Source organism: Hevea brasiliensis, chromosome 16, assembly GCF_030052815.1.
Source record: "Hevea brasiliensis isolate MT/VB/25A 57/8 chromosome 16, ASM3005281v1, whole genome shotgun sequence".
Taxonomy (NCBI): domain Eukaryota; kingdom Viridiplantae; phylum Streptophyta; class Magnoliopsida; order Malpighiales; family Euphorbiaceae; genus Hevea; species Hevea brasiliensis.
Genome location: NC_079508.1, coordinates 67,556,389 through 67,577,715, shown reverse-complemented (window position 1 = coordinate 67,577,715; position 21,327 = coordinate 67,556,389). Strand labels below are relative to the sequence as shown.

Genomic DNA, 21,327 nt, shown 5'->3' with positions numbered 1-21,327 from the left:
TAAATGAACCACATGAAATGCCTCAAAAACATTTGCATTAGCCAAAGGCCAAGAAATGTATAGCATCTCAAACTATAATTTAATGAATCAACAGAAAATCTAATGATCACTCAATCCTGGAACGTGAACTATATCAATTACAACAACAGAACCCCTTTTTGTCCTAATCATTCATACAAGACAGCAGTTTATGGAATCCAGAATTCCCTATGAATATAACAATGACACACGAGCACCCAACTATTCAAGGTCATGATCTTCCAATGCGGTCAAAATCATCCTACACATACAAAATAAAAGTTAAAACAATCTCAAAACTAATTAATTTCGGTAATGAAACATAGCTGATTGCAGCTCTGCATCTTCACATACCAGAAAATTGACAGAAAGAGGAGAAAAATGAGATAGAAGAGTTTGAAAAGTCGCTGCTTCTTTTCCCAGTGAAGCAAGTTGAATATCTCAGTCACATCTATCAGATGCTGTCTTCGTGTGTAACTGATCAATGACAGGAAGTTAGAAAAAGCAGACTATCATTTCAATCAGATGTAACCAGCAAATTTCAAAGCCTAGCCATGTTCAAGCATCTACATCATTAAAATGCACTGAAATAAATTTACATGAAATGGCTACATAATGTCTTGCATAGTATTATCTTCATTAGCTGGATAATAAATTATCTATTAATGTCAGGACCATTCTCAAATCCATTCAACCTGTCAGAAGGAGGGATCAGTGATATATTCCTTTCTTACATATATAAATTTACAATTTATTACACTCTACAGTTTTGCGTCCCCCACTAGCCATTGTTGGCCCTCCAACTTGGGCAGCAGCTCACTATGGCAATTGGCAACACAGAGACAAGCCCACTAAAAATGTTAAATAACACTATATGTGGTTTTACTTCCTTGATGAGAGAAATAATGCACATTGCCCTTGATGCCCTCTGCAACTTACAAAGTATCTAAAATTTTGAGACGCACTGTAGTTTGGCTGATCATTGAGATGACTCCGCTGAATAGTGTAAATAAGCAAATTGTGGGAAGCTTCTTTCAAGATAAAAGTTATCCCAAAGCTCGAGATACTCTCAAACATCAAACCCCAAAGTGAAACTCACAAAATGCTTAAATATTTAGGTCATGCCTTCAAACCTTGAGTATTATGTCCAAGCAAGAATCATGGTAATAAAGCATCAAAAGGCTTCAACAGCATTGGATATGCAATTATATCATTCAAATATATTCCAGAATATTAGTGCACTTTTGTCCAACAATCAAACAAATTATCAACACAACCAAAGCTTTAGTAGCATAGATAACATAGATTAAGCAGTATTTGGTAAAAAATCCCATTGAAGCATTTATGAAATTGAAATGGTTACGCTTTTCTTTAATAGGCAACAAGGATTCTATCTTAATCCACTGTAGCCTCCTTTCCTCTTCAGATCTACACGCCCTCCTCTCTCTCTCTCTCTCTCTCTCTCTCTCTCTCTCTCTCTCTTGCTTTCTTGCTAACAAAGATATGGACAAACAATTCCAAATAGATGAAGCAACATACTACTCAGTTGAACAGAAGAGAAGACAGTACTTACAGCCTCAAATTGTAGTGAAGGTATGGAACACACAATAGTGACATACACCAGTGCCCTGTTAGGAGATAAAAGATGCATAAAACTCCTTCAGCTATATACTCTGGCAATATCACTTTGTTTATCCGAGATGAGGAGTCATAAGGATTGATATAATCAAACTCCAGATCTGCCAAGCACATAAGCTGCAACAAATACCTCTGGAATGTTAAGCTTCAATCATCTAATATCAAATACCTCCAATTGCAATGATAAACCACAAATCAATGCAAAACCTAGTCCTTGGACGTAATTCCCGCGCATTGTTGTAATTTCACTGATTCCCTAAAAGCATTTTAATTTTTGCAATGCATAATTTAGTATTTGCAATTATCCATGTGAAAGTATAAAATTTCAGACCTAATTGCTCTAGCCTTCCAACAACTAGGAATTGTGAATTGATGAAAAAGCATCCAACGAACAATCCATAAGCTTATTGGACATGTAAATAGAAACCAATAAGCTATAACCTGCAGAAACTTGTTCCCACAGCTCCCCAGCCCCTTCGGCTAAATTAACCACAAAAATTTCAAAGCAAACATGGCACCAACCGAATATCACTATCAGTAGAGCGTAAATATTTATTTAAAAATAAAATAAAATAAAAAAAACTTGTACCACCTTACGCTTTCAGACAGGTGTAATTCTTGATGAAATAGCATAGAAAGTTGAGTGCAACAGTTGAAAACAAAGAATTAAGAAATTGACGAAACATCCATAACTAATAGAAAGAGAGAGAGAGGCGTAGGGATTTTAGGATTGACCTGGAATACGATGATGACGAGTAGGGCTACAAGGAAGAAGAAGGATATGAGCCAGACATACAGATCCCCCATGCTCCTTGCCCTATTCTATCTCCCTCTCCGTTTCACTCTCTCTCTTCTGTCTCTAATTTCTCCTCCAATATTGCTGGTTTGACAGAACGGAGCATGAGAGCAACTCTCTACCGCCTAGTGCGTAAAGTGCAATCGCCTCAGTTTTACCTGATGACTTTTCTTTTTAATTTTCTTTTGTCTTTATAAAAATTGCTATTTAACATTTTAAGCCGTTAATTTAAAATTTATTTATTTATTATGCATTCATTTTGTAAACATGTAGAAATATTCGAAAATTTTCTTTTCTTTTCTTTTCTTTTTTAATTTCTTCAATTCACTACTTTTCTTCCTGGAAATGTTTATTAGAATTCCAATCCTCCAAGCCCACGCAATGTTTTTTTTTTTTTTTTTTTACTTTTAATTTTCATTTTAAGTTGATGATTATAATATAGAATGTACATACAAAGCCAACGCTTTTTTTTTTTTTAAGGTAAAAAGAGTTCAATTTCTTTTCTTTTCTTTTACGGACAAAGCTACCTTTCTTTTTTTTTGGCAAATTAATGAAAATTTATGTAATTATTAATTTAAATTTTTACTATAATTTTATTAAATTTGATAAGTAATCTTGAATTAATTAAAATTCTAATTATGAATAAACTTTATTAATTTAATTTATTTTTATATTTAAATTACTGTATTTTATTTAACAATTATTTTTTATTTATATTTTTATTTTACTTTAAATTTTATATTTTATTGAGTTAAATAAATTAATGCTCAAAAATAACCAAATAGAAAGAGAAATTATAATTTTCATTGTTTTTATAAGAATTTTAAATTAAAATTTTAATTTAATTTAAATTTTATTGTTTAAATATTTTATGTGAATTTTTTATTTCAATTTATGAAAATACAAATGAGAGGCACGTTTAGAAACAAGCTAGTTTTTATCTTAACATGTGCTCCATGTTGATTTAATATAGACTCATGATTTAGAGCTTTTTTTATATTTTTTTATTTTTTTATAATAATAATAATATTATTATTATCATTTATAATAACGAATTAAATTTAGTTATTCATTAATATGGCTATATTTTCCTTTTAATTAAAGTTAATTCAAACAAGTTATAAGAAAAAAAAAACAAGTTATATTATTTTTTGTCAATTGAAATATTATAAATAAAACACATAATATAGAATTTTTAGCATACATTATTTTAGTGATTAAAATATTATAAATAACATACCATAAATATACTATGAGAATATGAATATTTTAATTTTTTAAATTAAAATTTATTATTTGCTTTATTTGAAAAATAGTTTCAATTTTTTTCAATAAAATTATTATAGTCCATTTAAAATAAAAATTGTGAGACAAAAAAAAAAGGAGTTTTATTGCTTGATTTTATCTCATTGCAATAAAAATTTTAAAACTAATAATTTTCTATAAAAATGTTTTTCATATTTTTATAAATAATAAAAATAATGAAGGGTATGTTTAGAAATCTCAATGTTCCTCCCTTCCCACTTTTAAATTTTTTTAACTTCTTGCTATTATAATTAATTTTTTAATTTTTAAAAATTTTAGCTTGATTTTGAATATTTATTATTTTTAGTGAGTAGTAAAAATTGAAATAAATTGATATTTAAAATTATGACTGAAAGAGAAATTAATAATTAAAATTACATCACGTTAACTAATTTAAATCAATTTTGACTATAGGTAAAAAAAAACTTTTAAAAAAATGCTAAAATTGTTAAAAAATTAGCTATAATTATAAAAATTTGAAAAAAAAAATTTGTAATTTAAGCGTAAGTACTTTTTAAAATAAAATTTATAATAAGATCAAAATTTTAATATGTTAATTATTATTTATTGTAAATTAAAAAAATTATAAAATAATTTGATATTTTGTAAATTCTTCAATTCATTTTTTTATATATATTTATTAATTAATCTATATTTATATATAAACTAACATAATGCCCCATACTATGCATAGGTAATTCATAATTTTTAATTTTTAATTATATTTTAAATAAGTAAAATTATTATCAAATTAATATTAAATTAAAATTTCTCTTTTACTTGATTTAATTTGAATTACCTGTTATAATAATAAAATTTTAATTAATTTATGATATAATTAATTAAAACACCTATTTAATTCTTTTTATACATATATATTAATAGCAATTGCCATGATTATTTCATTTAAAATTTGAAAAAAATAATTTATTCAAAAAATAATTTAAATTCCATGAAATTTTTATATTTTATATCATTAATTTATATTTTTTATAATTTTTTTTTATTAATCTAATATATTTTTTATAAAATAATTATTTGACATAAATGTTTATCACTTTACATGAATTTATTATATAAAATAAATATATTTCACAAAAATTAAAATTTTAAAATATCATTATTTTGTATTTATATAATAAATATTGAAAATACATACTATTTTTCGAAAAACAGATTTCATAATTTTAATATTATAACTTTAATTATTTTTAATTATATTTATTTATAACTAAATTTTTGATACAATCATATTTGTAATTTATCTTTGAAATTCAACTTCTATATAAAAATATATTTGAGATATAATTTATAAATAAAAATATAGATATTTAATTAAAATTTAAAAATAATTCTATTAAAAATTAATGATAACAAAATATAAACAATCAAAATATTAGTTATTATTGCATTTGATATTAATTATAATAAAATAAAATATTCAAAAGTTTAAAAAAATATTAAATAAGAAATTTATAAAAATTTAATACTTAAAAAAATATTAATTAAATATATTTAAATAAATAAATTTTAAAAATAATACCTAATAACTTTTGACATAAATAATAAAAAAAAGAATAAAATAAAAAAAATTTGAGAGTGAAATAAAAATATTTGGTGAGAGGAAAATGTTTGATGTGTATCAAATGTCTCATATGACATACTATACAGACAAACAAATGAAAACTATTTAAATAAAATATTAATTTATAATTAAATATTATTTAATTGAAAAACAGTAATAAAAGTATTCGAATTCAATTTTTGCAACAGTAAAATGTTTCCTATTTACTTAGTTATTTCAATTAAATTATCATAAATTGATCATAATGATAATTATAATAAGTATTAATTAATCTTAGGAAAGTGAAATAAAAATAATATTAAATTATTAACATAAAAAATAATATATATAAGTCAAATCTCTATATTTTATTTTTATAACTTTTCATGTAGACTACACTTTTTATTTCTTAAATTTTTTGACAAAAATTCTATAATAAAAATAATAGAAAATATGCAATCTAATAAAAATATTTATTAAAGATATGAAATAATTTAAAATTAATTAAATTATATGAAAGCTTATTAGAAGATCTTAAATTAATAATTAATTTTATTTAAACTAAAGGTCATCAATGACATTTTATTATTATTATTATTATTGTTATTATTATTATTATTATTATTATTATTATTAACTTTTAAATTATTTTTATTTTAAATTATTATTATTATTATTATTATTATTGAGTATAACATATAGCAAAAATATTTTTTGCATAAATGAATTTATAAAAAATAATATAAATAAATTTAAATATTACATTTAATCATAAAATGTCTTAATTTTTAAAAAATAAATTTTAAAAAATAATAATTTAAAAAATAAATGTTAAGGTAGTATTATAAATAATAATGATAATTAAAATATAAATAAAAAAAATTAAATAATAATTAGTATTTATAAAATAATATAAATAACCTTTAAATATTATATTTAATTACAAAATGTTTTAATTTTTAAAAATCAAAATTTAAATAAAATAATAATTTAAATAATAAATATTAAGGTAGGATTATAAATAATAATATAATTAAAAGAAAAAATAATAATAATTAGTATAAAAAAGAATATTTATGATGAGATCATAAATTAATGATTAATTTTCTTTAAATTAATGACCACTAATGTCCTTTTATTATTATTATTATTATTATGGAGGATAAGATGTAGCAAATAATATTTCTACATAAGTGAATTTATAAAAAAAATAATATAAATAATTTTTAAATATTATATTTAATTACAAAATATATTAATTTTTAAAAAATTAAATTTTAAAGAAAATAATAACTTAAATAATAAATATTAGGGTAGTATTGTAAAAATTAATGATAATTAGAAGAAAAATAAATAAATAATAATTAATATAAAATAAAGTATTTATAGAATGTGACACGTGGTAAACATTTTAAAAAAAGGTATCACGTGTCACTTCCTTCTGAATATCTCTCTATTACATATATATATATATATATATAAAGGAAGAGGGCGAATATTGTTTTTGCTCGAATTGTCATTTATTATTTATAGTATTTATAATTATATTTTTTGTTATTTACAATTATTATTTAAAGTTTATATATGTCACAATTTAACCTATGGGTCGGACCGACACTAGGACCTGGGCCAGCCTAAAGCTCTTGAGGCCTGTAGTAAGCCTAACTATTCCTCAACCCAACTCTAAGGCCCATTTGGGCCCAATTTCAAGAATTCAACCGGACAGAGTCCGACTATAAAATGGACCATTTAACAGGGAGTTTTTGACTCGCCCGACCTGTAAACACATTATATAATATAAATTGGGAAGCTCAGCTCACCCTCCACATAATCAAAATGTCATAACTCAAATGGGAGCTTAGCTCCCTCATCCAATCCCATCATGCATACAGTTAATAATTTTACAGGTCCAACATAACTTTTATAATACAGGCCCAAAATAAAAATAAGTGCTTCTAATACATGCGGAGTCTAAAATTTAATTCAATTATACAAAATACATTAAATACTATTAATGAACCTGCGAATAAGAAGAGCAAGTTAGCCACAACAAATAATCCTCCTGTAGCCCGAAAAAATAGATGAACAGGAATGAGCGTTCGACTCAGAGAGTAAAATACCAATTTTAATCATAATCTCTATAGCTATCTAAAGCTAATACACCATGTGGAGTGATATGCAACATCTTCATAATTTTCAAACAATTCATATCATAACAGCAAAAAGGTAATTTCGAACACTCACACACCCAACACTGTCAAGCAATACATATATGGGAGCTGATCCCCTATACAGCTCTTTTAATCCAACATATGCTAGCAAGTATCTCTCAAGTCGAATTTTCGCTTAATAAACCAAGTGCGGTGTTCTAGCGAGTGTCTCTCAAGCCGTGTCTACCCCGACTTATCTATAAAGGACCGGGTCCCAACGAGTGTCTCTCAAGCTGTGTCTACCCTTCTTGTCCATATCCAATACCATACTACACACACGCCAATGCACACACACTACTCCAAATTGTCACAAACAACATCTATAGCACTTCATCAATTTAAAATGCAACATAAATCATGTCTAATATTTAACTAAATATATATATATTTATAAGTGATGCATGGGCATGTTTAAACATATAATAATATCGAAATTACAATTAAAATTAATATTTTACTCACAGTACACCGATGACTATTATGGCTACTGGATGGAGGAAAATAGCTGACATCGATCACCTAAATAATTATATTATAAATTTATTAGTACAAAGTCAAAATAAAACTCTAAAGAGACAACAGACAGCCTAATTCATGTCGAAAATCCAGTAGAGTTTCCCTTATACCTGGGACCTACCCAACCTGCCAAAAATGGTTCAAATAGCACTTTTAAACTCAACCCATATCTCATCATCATTATATGGCCCCTCCTGGGCCCTCCAAACTAAGCAATACTCAAAATCTTAAAAATTACATTTTAGTCCTTATAATTAATATTTTGTAAAAATCCACTCAAACAAGCTTTAAAAATTCTAAAATTTCGCCCCTTGGTCCTTAATAGAGTTATAAAGCTATCGTAAAAGTAATTGTAATTTTCTAATCACCCATGAATATTTTATTCAAGAATATTACTCAATTCCATAAGTTTCCAACAGCTAACATGTTCATAATTCAACCCAATTCAATATTCACATATTTAAACCTCCATCCTCAAGCTTCAAGCAATCATATAAAATTTAAATATCATAATTTCAAGTAATCTTATATGTCCATATGCTAAAAATCTAACTAAAATCTATCTATATTTTTCAAAAATATTCTACAATTACTCAAAAATTTAACAAACACCATAGAATATCTCCAAATAATTTTACTTTCATCATATATTTTTTTTAGAATTTTTCTCTAATTTTTCATATTTAAGAAACACTGCATTTATGCTCCACAGACAGATAAATAATGAAAATAATCTTACCCGAAGTTTACCTGTATCTCAAAAATTCTAAAAATTTATGAGGAAGCCTCTAAAAGTTAAATCATCTCCAAAGCTCACCGAAGCCACCGCTGAAGCCACCGCTGAAACCACCGCGCACGGTGGTCGGTCGCCGGTTGCTGACAGCATCTGCCTGATCTGATTATACCATCATGTTCCTCTCCTCTCCCTCAGTCCATAGGTGGTTTCGGATCGTCAATCCAACGGTCGGATCATCCTAGATCTGAGCTAAAAGCTTGAAAAACTCGAAACTTCTTTCCTCCATATCTTACTCATCCAACCCCCATTTGTTGCAAAATTGGTATCAAAATAAAGCTCTCGGAACAAGCTTTCCAACGCCACCTGAATCACCTCGATCGGACATCGGATGAAGCCAGAATCGCGTCAGAAAGTTGCTGCCCACTATGCGCACGTTGATGGGGAAAACTCCTCCATTTGCGCCGCTGCCGGCGCTGTTCCGGCTAGCTGGCAACTCGCCAGCGTCGCTTAGGGTGGGGGGATGCCTCGCTGGCCGGCTATGGTGGCTGGAGGCTCGTCGGTTGGAAGAAAAAGGGAGGGGGAAGGAGAGTGACGGGAGATAGAGTTTAGGGGGGGGGGCTGCTAGGTTTTCTTTTTTTTTTTTTAAATTTCTATGAATGAACCTGGACAGACATGTTGTCCAGATTCATTACTGGAAAAATTTTAAATCTTTAATTTAATTTTTAATTAATTAATTAATTAATTAATTTATATATGTATTTTTAATTTTTGTATTGTTACATTCTTCCCCCCTCAAGAAAAATTCGTCCTCGAATTTTCAAATAAACAAGGGATAAGAAAAGAGGGCTATTGGGATAGGTGCGAGCATTTACTCCTCCAGCTAATCAAAGATGGTTAAAATGCTTTATTCTCCAAACTCTTCGTGCAATATAGATCGCATTCCCTCGCTTTCGGATTTTTTTTTTACTGTAATGCCCTAACTGTCATCATTTTTTTTTTACTAGAGATGCTCTTATCTCTTAACTATTTATTGACCATTTTTCTGACATATCAAGTATTCACTATACCTCTCTGTACTTGACTTTATGTCTCTTAACTTCAATCAACCTTGGCGTTTACCCCTCAACCTTCTACTTCCCAAGGACATGACTTATGTTTCTTATCCTATAATATTCTATAAGATGTTCCCTGTAGCACCTATCATAGCCATCTTATTCTAAATCATTACTTGTCCTTTGACTTCAATGGTTAGTACCTATACATCTTTTCACTTCCATGATACTTCGAATTTTCAATCTCCTTTGTGTCATTACTAAGGTTCTCAAATCAACTCATGTCCATCTTATGTAACTAGTTATGTAGAGCTCCATTTAAGCGTTGAGTGTTCATATTCTATTTATCAATATTAGAAAGTGGATTGGGTCTCTTCTCTGACCTAACAAAAGTTTATGTATTCCTAAGCCACCCAGTTAAAACAACTTATCATATCCTACCATCTTTTCCCGAAAAGGGAGTTTCTTGTTTTATGCTTGAAACTTCTTATTATTTGAGGTATTTTCCTGAAACATTGGTACTTAGATCGAGGCTCCACTATTCCCTTAACCTGCCATTTTACAATAACTTGCCCTAGACATTCTTTAGTGTTCTTCTCATACTATTCCTCTTTATCTTTCCTTGCCTTGTGTCTTTCCCTTAACGATATTCATCCCATTAGCATTAATTGTACCCTTTATACTTTTTATTCTCAACTTGATTACTAACTCTGTTACTTCTAGAATTTTAACTCTGCGATTGGTTACCACTAGGATATTCAGCATAGATGATTCTCCCTGTACTTCCTTCCTAACATGACCATCAAAATATTATTATTTCCTACAATCCTTGAGCCTATAAGTTCCACCTGAATGACGAGGTAGTAGTAAATGTGTGTTCTGCCACAATTCCCAACTAGATACTTAGTTCATTCTCCTTGATATAATCACATATACTGCCCACAGCTTTCCAAACTTCAGCCTCAACTTTTCCCATTAGCAACAATTTCATCTATTGAAACTCATCCACAATTAGTATTTCCTCCAGCTCATAGTTTAAAACAGTTGCAAGTCTTAGTAGCTAACTCAATTTAACTCCTGTCACTACTCTAATCGTCCTTTCATACTTAACATTAGGTATGCACTTACTATTATTCTCATATAAGGAAATTGTGTATGAATTGGTGCCTACCAAACTCTCAAATAACTAGGTCTCCTTGACTTAGTCTCTGTTCCTTATATAACCCTCTAAAATCAAAAGCACGAGCTAAACTTGAAAAGAAAGAAAAATATCCTCTTGTATTCAACTACGCCTGATTATCCATATAATAACGTTTAACCTATGTTTCTTGGTCTTTCTCTTCAAATTTCATCATTTCCTAGCACAGTTATGCTCTACCTATAAGGTATCATCTGCATGAACCCTTTACCGTACCATTGTCCTTCTTGACATAATATTTATAATTTATTAACTTTACTTATACTCGACCTGTGATTCATATCTATCATCGTTTATATTGTGCCCTTAACTTTTGTTGAATCCTGAAAGATTTCTCTCACTAATAGATTCTTCCTGCACTAATTCCACCCTTATCTATGGTCATTAATTTGATCCTTGAACTTTCTAGTGATTTATAACCATCCATACTTGTCGCTTTTCGATCTACCCCTACTGTTGTTCTGTCATTATTGCTTCACTGCAAAGTGATTATGTTGATCACACTAAAAATGTTTGCCTGACATTCATAATGAACCTCTAACTACCTTCTCACTATCTCAAAAGTCTAACCTAAAGCCTATGTGTCATTATCTATCATTTTTTTCCTCTCATCATACCTATTTTATCCCTTAGATTGACTTTTATTTAACTTACTACTTACTAACTTCTTTTTCTCTGCCTAATTAGACAGTCCGCAATACCAACACACACCTTTTAGCCTTTGCTCATTATTATTGTATTCCTCGCCTAATCTTTTTGATACTGTTAACAAGTTAAAAGAATCTTGCCCCATTGCTATCCACTTCACTTTAGGAATAGGGAATAGATAGAGTATGATTTAATCATGTAACTCCAAGCTCTATATTCTAGCCCTTGGCACTACCTCGACTACATCATGTTATGAGTATCATATTACTAGATTTCATACCTCCATCATTATTCTCACTAATGTGGTTCCATTTTGGGTTCTCTATCCTTGTCATTCACCTTGCCAAGAATAACGCTTAGCCTACCCTATATCTTAACCTTATTCCTTTTATTCTACACCCTTCAGGTTGTCCTTTTATTTATTTCCTTTGTCTTACCCAAAATAGAACTTGACTATTCTATCCCTGATTCCATTCTTCTTCCTAACATGATAACTGTACTTGCTAACTATATCTTTTAGAGTCTCTACCAGGTTATCACATATCTGTGCTACTAAGATTTGGTCCTTTGACCACTCTAGCTAGTACTTCCACTGGCATTTAAATTATGTTGCATCTGCAATCAATTGTCCAAATTTTATTCTGCACTTTCTCTATCTACTGGTCTTCTATGATTTATCTTCGCCAACTTTTCTCCTTTTTCTTTTACTTTATTTGGAGTATACTTTTGTCTTAAGCATTAAGAAGCTAAGGATAAACTTAGGGAATAGCAGTCATACTTCTCCTACGTGATCTATGTTCTTACCCTTTTTGGACTATATACTACCCCCTACTACCGTAAGGAGGGGATCTGTAGCAACTCTAATTTCTCATGTCCATTTAATTAGCTGAAACTTAAAATACTAGGTATCCAAATTCTTCATTCAATTTAAAGGCTTACGTACATCTTGATCTTATATCTTATGAATCCTACATGGAACTTGTACCCTCTCTAGAACACCTGAGCTAACAACTCTCTATCTCACGCAACAGTCCCATCTGGGAAACTATTCTACAAGTCATCATTATCAGTAATAACCTTCTATCTCTTCTGAAAAGATAAGACTATACCCTAACTTACTACAATAAAGGTACTACATTTACCCCCTTGCCAAAACCATGTCAAATTAATGACTCTCTTATCATATCATAGCTCTGTAAATCATAAATTCACAGTTTCGGCCTTCTCTAGGTAATAGGGTTGTACTTTACACCTTGCTGATACGCACAGAGTATACTATTCTCATTAAGCTCTAAGCAAAACGTCTGTCATACTGCAAAAACCATCCAAAATTCCATACCGAAGACTAGATTGTTTCACTTTATAGGTGTCACCTTTACTTTACAACTAATCCGAAACCTCTGGTTTGATGGCAACTCTTGATGTAACTCTAGCTCATGCTAAGGTAACCAAGTCACTGACTCTAGTTACCACCCAACTATGACCTTTCGATATTCTATCTCTAGATCCCTAACTAAGAGTTCCCAACTCCTCTGTAGATATAAAACTCTATTCTGGCATAATTGTATCAAAACAGAGGCCATTCGCAAACACCCTCATTATGGAGCACCATGAGGATGCACGCAGCCCTACACAATAATCTCATATCGGTACTGTAATCTGTAGCTTACAGAGTGGACATCGAGAATATTGCATAGTTACTACGATACGTTCTGACAGACTAGGTCTCCTAATTTCTTATCTCTCTCGAATCTACTATTATCATAAACTTATTCTGATTGGCTCATCCACTGATGACTGCCAGCAGTGGCATCCTCATCCTTATCTAGGGCAACTGTACTTTCAAGACTCACCTTTATGTACTCGTGCCTTGCACGAAATGGGCACACCATTTAAACCCATACTGATAAAAATATAATATTTATTGGAGTACGTATTTCTATGGTAGACCTCAATACGTCTGCTAAATCTATTTCACATCACCATGTACTTCACAAAATCGAGGTGCTAAATTGAAGCACTCTTATACTAACCGAGGAATAACACAAAGTCTAGAAACAAGGATTTACAAAAGGAAACGAAACAAAATCCTATACTCCGCATGTGAACTCCTAATTGGACTCTTCTTAAAGCTTTAGACATGTACTTCCCATGAATCTGGAGCCTAAGCTCTGATACCACTCTTGTCATGACCTAACCTATGGGCCGGATCGGCACTAGGACCTAAGCCAGCATAAAGCCCCCGAGGCCCGTAATAAGCCTAACTATTTCTCAACCCAAATCTAAGGCCTATTTGGGCCCAATTTCAAGAATTCAATCGGACAGAGTCCGGCCATAAAATAGACCATTCAACATGGAGTTTTTGACTCGCCCGACCTGTAAACACAATATTTAATAAATTGAGAAGCTCAGCTCACCCTCCACATAATCAAAATGTCATAACTCAAATGGGAGCTCAGCTCCCTCATCCAATCTCATCATGCATACAGTTAATAATTTTACAGGTCCAACATAACTTTTATAATACAGGCCCAAAATAAAAATAAGTGATTTTAACATATGCAGAGTCTAAAATTTAACTCAATTGTACAAAATACATAAAATACTATTAATGAACCTGCGAAGGAGAAGAGAAGGTTAGCCACAACAAATAATCCTTCTGTAGCTTGGAAAAAAGATGAACAGGAGTGAGCGTTCGACTCAGAGAGTAAAATACCAATTTTAATCATAATCTCTATAGCTATCTAAAGCTAATGCACCATGTGGAGTGATATGCAACATCCTCATAATTTTCATACAATTCATATCATAACAGCAAAAAGGTAATTTGGAGCACTCACACACCCAACACTGTCAAGCAATACATATATGGGAGCTAATCCCCTATTAAGCTCTCTTAATCCAACATCTGCCAGCAAGTGTCTCTCAAGCCGGACTTTCGCTTAAGAAACCAAGTGCGGGGTCCCGGCGAGTATCTCTCAAGCCGTGTCTACCCCGACTTATCCATAAAGGATCGAGTCCCAGCAAGTGTCTCTCAAACCGTGTCTACCCATCCTGTCCATATCCAATACCATACCACACACATGCCAATGCACACACACTGCTTCAAATTACCACAAACAACATCCATAGCACTTCATCAATTTAAAATGCAACATAAATCATGCCTAATATTTAACTACATAGATATATATTTATAATGATGCATGGGCATGCTTAAACATATAATAATATCAAAATTACAATTAAAATTAACATTTCACTCACAGTACACCGAGGACTATTATGGCTGTTGGATGGAGGAAAATAGCTGATATCGATCACCTAAATAATTATATTATAAATTTATTAGTACTAAGTCAAAATAAAACTCTAAAGAGACAACAGATAGTCTAATTCATGCCGAAAATCCGACAGAGTTTCCCACTGTGCGCGCGTTGATGGGGAAAACTCCTCCATTTGCGCCGCTGCCGTCATTGCTCCGGCCAGCTGGCAGCTCGCCGGCATCGCCTAGGGTGGGGGGACGCCTCGCCGGCCGGCCATGGTGACTGGAGGCTCCTCGGTCGAAAGAAAAAGGGATGGGGAGGAAGAGTGACGGGAGATATAGTTTAAAGGGGAGGGGGCTACTAGTTTTTTTTTTTTTTTAAATTTCTATGAATGAACTTGGATAGACATGTTGTCTAGATTCATTCCTGGAAAAATTTTAAAATTTAAATGTTTAATTTAATTTTTAATTAATTAATTAATTTATATATATATATATTTTTTTTTTTGGGTTATTACAATATAAATTTAAATTTCTTATAACTTAAAATTTAATTATTTATATAATTTTATAATTTATATAAATCTAAAATTTTTAATCCTACTTTATCTAAATTTTACTAAATTAAGTTTTTATTATAATATAATTTAAAACAAAATTTTATAAAAAAAATTTCATGATTTATATTATTAAAAAAATTAAAAAATATTTTATTTATATGAATAACTTTTTTAATGAATCTTAATAGATTTTTATCTCTATCTTAATTATAATTATTTATGAAAAAATATTTTCATATAATATTAAATAATTTTTAATAAATTAATAATACTTATGGAATTATAATTATAAAATTACTATATTCATTATTACAATATAATATATTAGTTAAGTAGAATTATTATTAATGTAATACTAAAATTTTAATTTATATTAATTATTATAATATTAAAAAATAAATTATTAGATATTTAGTGACAAATATTTCATCACTAAAAGTTTTTAGTACTAATATAACAAATTGTAAAATTGGCATTTGGTGATAAATTTTCTGTCCCTAAAAGATTAGCGACTATAATATTTGGAAGGCACCCATTACTCATATTATTAGTGATGTATTTGTTTGTCGCTAAATAGTATCAACAACACATTTATACGTATTAGTGTATAATATACATTATTAGTGATAAATTATTTATTTGTCTCTATAAATATTTTTTTTATATTTTTATAAATAATAGATAAATTAATAATTTTCTTATTTTTTTATTTATTAATTTTTTATTTTAGTTAATTATTTCTTATAAAATTTTATATTTAATTGAAATTAAGTATAAATAGGATAAAAAATTTTCAATTTATATAAAGTTTAAAAGTAATTTAAATAATTAATATATAGTTGTAAAATTTTAATGTTATTTATGATATTAAAAAATAGCTATAATACTAAATTTGCATTTCAAAATTAATTATTTCTATTAAAATTTATAAAATTCCTTACTGATTAAAAAATTCTCAAATATATCCTTTCTGAAAATGCATAAGCTCAATTTACATACTAATTAATAATAAAAGATACTATTTACGTATGAAATGTATTTAAAAAGTAAATAATCACAATATTTGAAAACTATGTAATCTTAATTTGCTGAATTACTAATTTCTAATATAAATTTTTTTTAATTAAATATTCATATTGAAAAGATTAGTTAAAATACTATTAAAATTAGTATTTATAATTTTCAAAAAAAAATTATCTATAATCACAATATTAATTTATACTCAACTCAACTAAGCTTTTATCCCAAAGATTTGGGGTCGGCTATATAGATTCACTTTCTCCACTTTAAACGATTTTTTGTTAAATCCTCAGAAATGTGTAATACTTCTAGGTCATGTTGTAATACTCTCATCCAATTCAATTTAGGTCTACCCCTTTTTTTCTTTCTATCCTCTAACCTAATGTGCTCTACTTATATAACTGGACCTTCCGTATGTCTATGCTTCACATGACCAAACCATTTCAATCTCCCTTCTCTCAACTTATCTTCAATTGACACCACTCCTACATTTTCTCTAATACTCTCATTACGAACTTTATCTAGTCTAGTATAGCCACTCATCCACCTTAACATTCTCATCTCTGCAACTCTTATCTTAGACGCATATGACTCTTTCAGTGCCCAACACTCACTACCATATAACATAGCAGGTCATATGGCTGTACGGTAAAATTTTCCTTTCAACTTATTAGGAATTTTATGATCACATAAAACTCCCGTGGTACATATCCACTTCAACCATCTGGCTTTAATCCTATGACTAACATCCTCCTCACATCCCCCATCTACTTGAAGGACTGAGCCTAGATATTTAAAGTGATTACTTTGGGACAGTACCACTCCATTCAAACTAACTCATTCCCTATCACCAGTTTGGCCTTCACTGAACTTGCAATGCATGTATTCTGTCTTCGTTCTACTTAACTTAAAACCCTTTGACTCTAGAGTACTTCTCCAAAGCTCTAGCTTCCTATTAACTCCTTCTCGTGTCTCATCTATCAGAACAATATCATCCGTAAACAACATGCACCAAGGAATACTCTCTTGTATATGTTTCGTCAATTCATCTAAAACTAATGTAAAAAGGTAAGGGCTTATGACTGATATTTGGTGTTGTCAAGACCCAACCTATGGGTCGGACCGGCACTAGGACCTGGGCCAGCTTAAAGCCCCCGAGGCCAGTAGTAAGCCTAACTATTCCTCAAATCCATAACCAGGCCCACAATTTAAGCCCAATATGCACATAAAATAATTTAAATTAAACTGGTAAAATTATATTTCGGGCCAACTTAACCCAGAAATTATCAGAAATAAAAATTTGGGGAGCCCACCAACCTCAAGTACCTCATTTATAACCATTTAAAACTCATAATTTTTTTTCTTTTCATTTATTAATACGAAAACTTGAATTCACAATTTCGACAGCTTAATGCTACTACTAGCACATGCGGAGTCCTAAATTACAAATTTAGAGAATAATAATACAATTAAGTAGTCTTTTCATAACCTGAGAGAAAAGGGACAGGTTATTAAAAAAAATGTCTCCTCCTGTAGCCTGAAAAAAAATATGTTGAACAGGAGTGAGCGTTCGACTCAGAGAGTAAAATATCAATTTTAACCATAATCTCTATAACTATCTAGAACTAGTGCACCCTGTAGAGTGAAATGCAGCATTAGCAATAAATTCACATTATAACATCAAAAAGGTAATTTGGAGCACTCACACACCCAGTAACATCAATCATAATATATATGGGAGCTGATCCCCTATACAGCTCTCTTAATTCCAACAGTGCCAGCGAAGAACTCAGCTCGGACTTCCACTTAATAACCAAAACGGGGTCCCAGCGAAGAACTCAAGCCGTGTCTACCCCGAAGGACCGGGTCCCAGCGAAGATCTCAAGCCGTGTCTACCCGTCCTATCCATAGTCCACACCACATCACACGCACGCCAACACACACACACTGCTCCAAATTACCACAGCAACATACATGGCACTTTCACAGTTATGAATGCAACATAAATCGTGCCTAAAGTTTATCTACATAGATATATGCATATAAGTGATGCATGGGCATGTTTGAACATATAATAATAGTGAAATTACAATTAAAATTAATATTTTACTCACAGTACACCGATGACTATTGTGGCTGCTGGATGCAGGAAAATAGCTGACATCGATCACCTAATAATTAAATTATAAATTTATTAGTACTAAGTTAAGACAAAACTCTAAAGAAGCAATAGATAGCCTAATTCATGCCGGAAATTCGGCAGAGTTTCCCCTATACCTGGGACCTACCCAACCTGCAAAAAGGCTCAAATAACACTTCTAAATTCTCAATTTCCACAACCACATCTCATCAATATCTCATGGCCCCTCCTGGGCCCTCCAAATCAGACAATACTCAAAATCTCAAAAATTACGTTTTAGTCCCTATAATTGACATTTTTCAAAAATCCACTTAAACAAGCTCTAAAAATTCTAAAATTTTGCCCTGCGGTCCTTAATAATATTATAAGGCTATTGCAAAATGAATTGAAATTTTCTAATCACCCATGAATATTTTATTCAAGAATTTTACTCGATTCCATAAGATTCCAACATCTAACATATTCTTAATTCGACCTAATTAAATATTTACATATTTAAACCTCCATCCTCAAGCTTCAACCAATTATATAAAATTTAATTATCTTAATTTCAAATAATCTTATATGCCCATATGCTAAAAATCTAACTAAAATCCATCTATATTTTTTCAAAAATATTCTACAATCACTCAAAAATTCAACTAACACCATAGAATATCTCCAAATAATTTTACTTTCATCATATATTTTTCTTAGAATTTTTCTCCAATTTTTCCTGTTTAAGAAACACTGTATTTATGCTCTACAGACAGAGAAATAATAGAAATTGTCTTACCCGAAGTTTATCTATGTCTCAAAAATTTCAAAAATTTACGAGGAAGCCTCTGGAAGTTGAATCACCTCCATAGCCCACCGGAGCCACCGCCGGAACCACCGCGCACGGTGGCCGGCCGCCGGTTGCCGGCGACATTTGCCGGATCTGATCATACCACCATGTTCCTCTCCTCTTCCTTAGTCCATATGTGGTCTCGGATCGTCGATCCAACGGTCGGATCGTCGTAGATCTGACGAAAAAGCTTGAAAAACCCGAAACTTCTCTCCTCCATATCTCACTCATCCGACCTCCATTTGCTTCAAAATTGGTGTCAAAAGAAAGCTCTCGGAACAAGCTTTCCAACGCCACCGGAATTGCCTCGATCGGACGTCGGACGAAGCCGGAATTGCGCCGAAAAGCCGCTGCCCACTGTGCGCTCATTTTCTCTCTCTTCTCCCTCTCTTGCCGCCGTTTCTGGTGGTCTGGCCGTCGCCGGAGGGTCGCCGGCCTGTTGGGGAACTGCTTGGGACGTCGCCGGCCGGTCACCGGAGAAAGGAAGAAGAAGAAGAGAGGGAAGGAGAGGGAAAGAAGAGAAATGGAGGGGGGGGGGTTTTCCTCCTCCCGATTTTTGAAACTTTTTTTTTTTTAAGGGTTGTTACATTCTCCCCCCCTTAAGAAAAATTCGTCCTCGAATTTTCGAAGAAACAAGAGATATGGAAAAGAAGATTATCAGAACAAGTGCAATCATTACTCCTCCAGCTATGCAGAGATTGGTAAAACATTTATTCTTCAAACTCTTTGTACATTATATATGACATTTATCGCTCTCTGATTCTACTATAGTGTCCTATTTATCATCATCTCTTTCTAGAGGGCTTTTATCTTATAACTATTCATTGACCATTTTTCTGACATTTCAAGTATTTGCTACACTTCACTGTTCTTGACTTGATGTCTCATAACTTCAATCAACTTTGGTGCTTACCTCCCTTTTATTACGCCCCAACGTGTCTCTTGATGATTTCAGTCCTCATCCCTTTTGTTTCAATAATCTCTGTTTTCCCCAATGACATAACTTATGTTCCTTATTCCATGGTATCCTATGAGTAGCTTTCCTGTAGCACCTAATCTAGGTATCTTGTTTGAGATCTTCACTCTTCTTATGACCTCAGTGGTCAATACCTATAAATCTTCTCACTCCCATGATATTTTAAATTTTTAATCTCTTTTGTGTCATTACTAAGGTACTTAGACCAACCTCTATCCATCTTATGTAACTAGTCAGGTAGAGTCTCCTCCAAGGGCCAAGTGTATCATTTATCAACATTGGAAAGTAAACTGGATCTCTCCTTCTAGGTAACAAAAATGTTTATATTCCCTGACAACTCAATCCATGCGACTTTATCAATTCTCACTCCTTCTCTAGAATGGAAATATCTAGACTTCTTCCTATAGCTTCTTAGTATGTGGCCTACTTCTGACATATTGGCACTTAGATCGAGGCTCTACTACTCCTTTAATCTATCATCTCATAATAACTTGTTTTAAACATCTCTTAGTGTGTTCCTAGCATACCTATTCCTTCTTATCCTCATCATTATAACTGGCTCTATCGAGCTTTCTTCTTGTCCTTTACATCTTATCCACTTCCCTTTTTCTATTTCTAATATTATTGATATCTTTTCAACCTGCTGTACTTATTCCTTAATTTTTGTCCTATCTCACCCTTACCCCTTTTCCTTCAAAGATTTCTATCCCATCATCAACTTTAACTTTCTTTTTATTTCTTAGTCTTATCTTGATTACTAGTTCCATTACTTCGAGAATTCTAACCCTATGATTTACTCCTACCAGCACATTCTTCACCTTATGTAACACTTATAATTACCCATAGAAAATTTTTCTTG

At 30.9% G+C, this 21,327-nt stretch overlaps 1 protein-coding gene across 1 annotated transcript; it reads right to left on the bottom strand.

Moving 5' to 3' along the window:
• Window positions 1-2,635, bottom strand: LOC110631866 (protein cornichon homolog 4). Its single transcript, XM_021779859.2, has 4 exons — window positions 2,392-2,635; window positions 1,592-1,773; window positions 373-495; window positions 1-280 (listed from the first exon to the last, which is right to left on the bottom strand). Exons 1-4 carry the CDS (start codon window positions 2,461-2,463, stop codon window positions 241-243), a joined length of 417 nt encoding a protein of 138 aa, XP_021635551.1. The 5' UTR covers window positions 2,464-2,635; the 3' UTR covers window positions 1-240.
• Window positions 2,636-21,327: the final 18,692 nt, after the last annotated feature.

Coding starts and splice junctions, on each gene's coding strand:
- LOC110631866 (XM_021779859.2), bottom strand. CDS start 2,463: ATGGGGGATCTGTATGTCTGGCTCATATCCTTCTTCTTCCTTGTAGCC. Junction 496..1,591: donor CTTCACTACAATTTGAGGCT/GTAAGTACTGTC, acceptor GTCATTGATCAG/TTACACACGAAGACAGCATC. Junction 281..372: donor CTCTTTCTGTCAATTTTCTG/GTATGTGAAGAT, acceptor TTGTATGTGTAG/GATGATTTTGACCGCATTGG.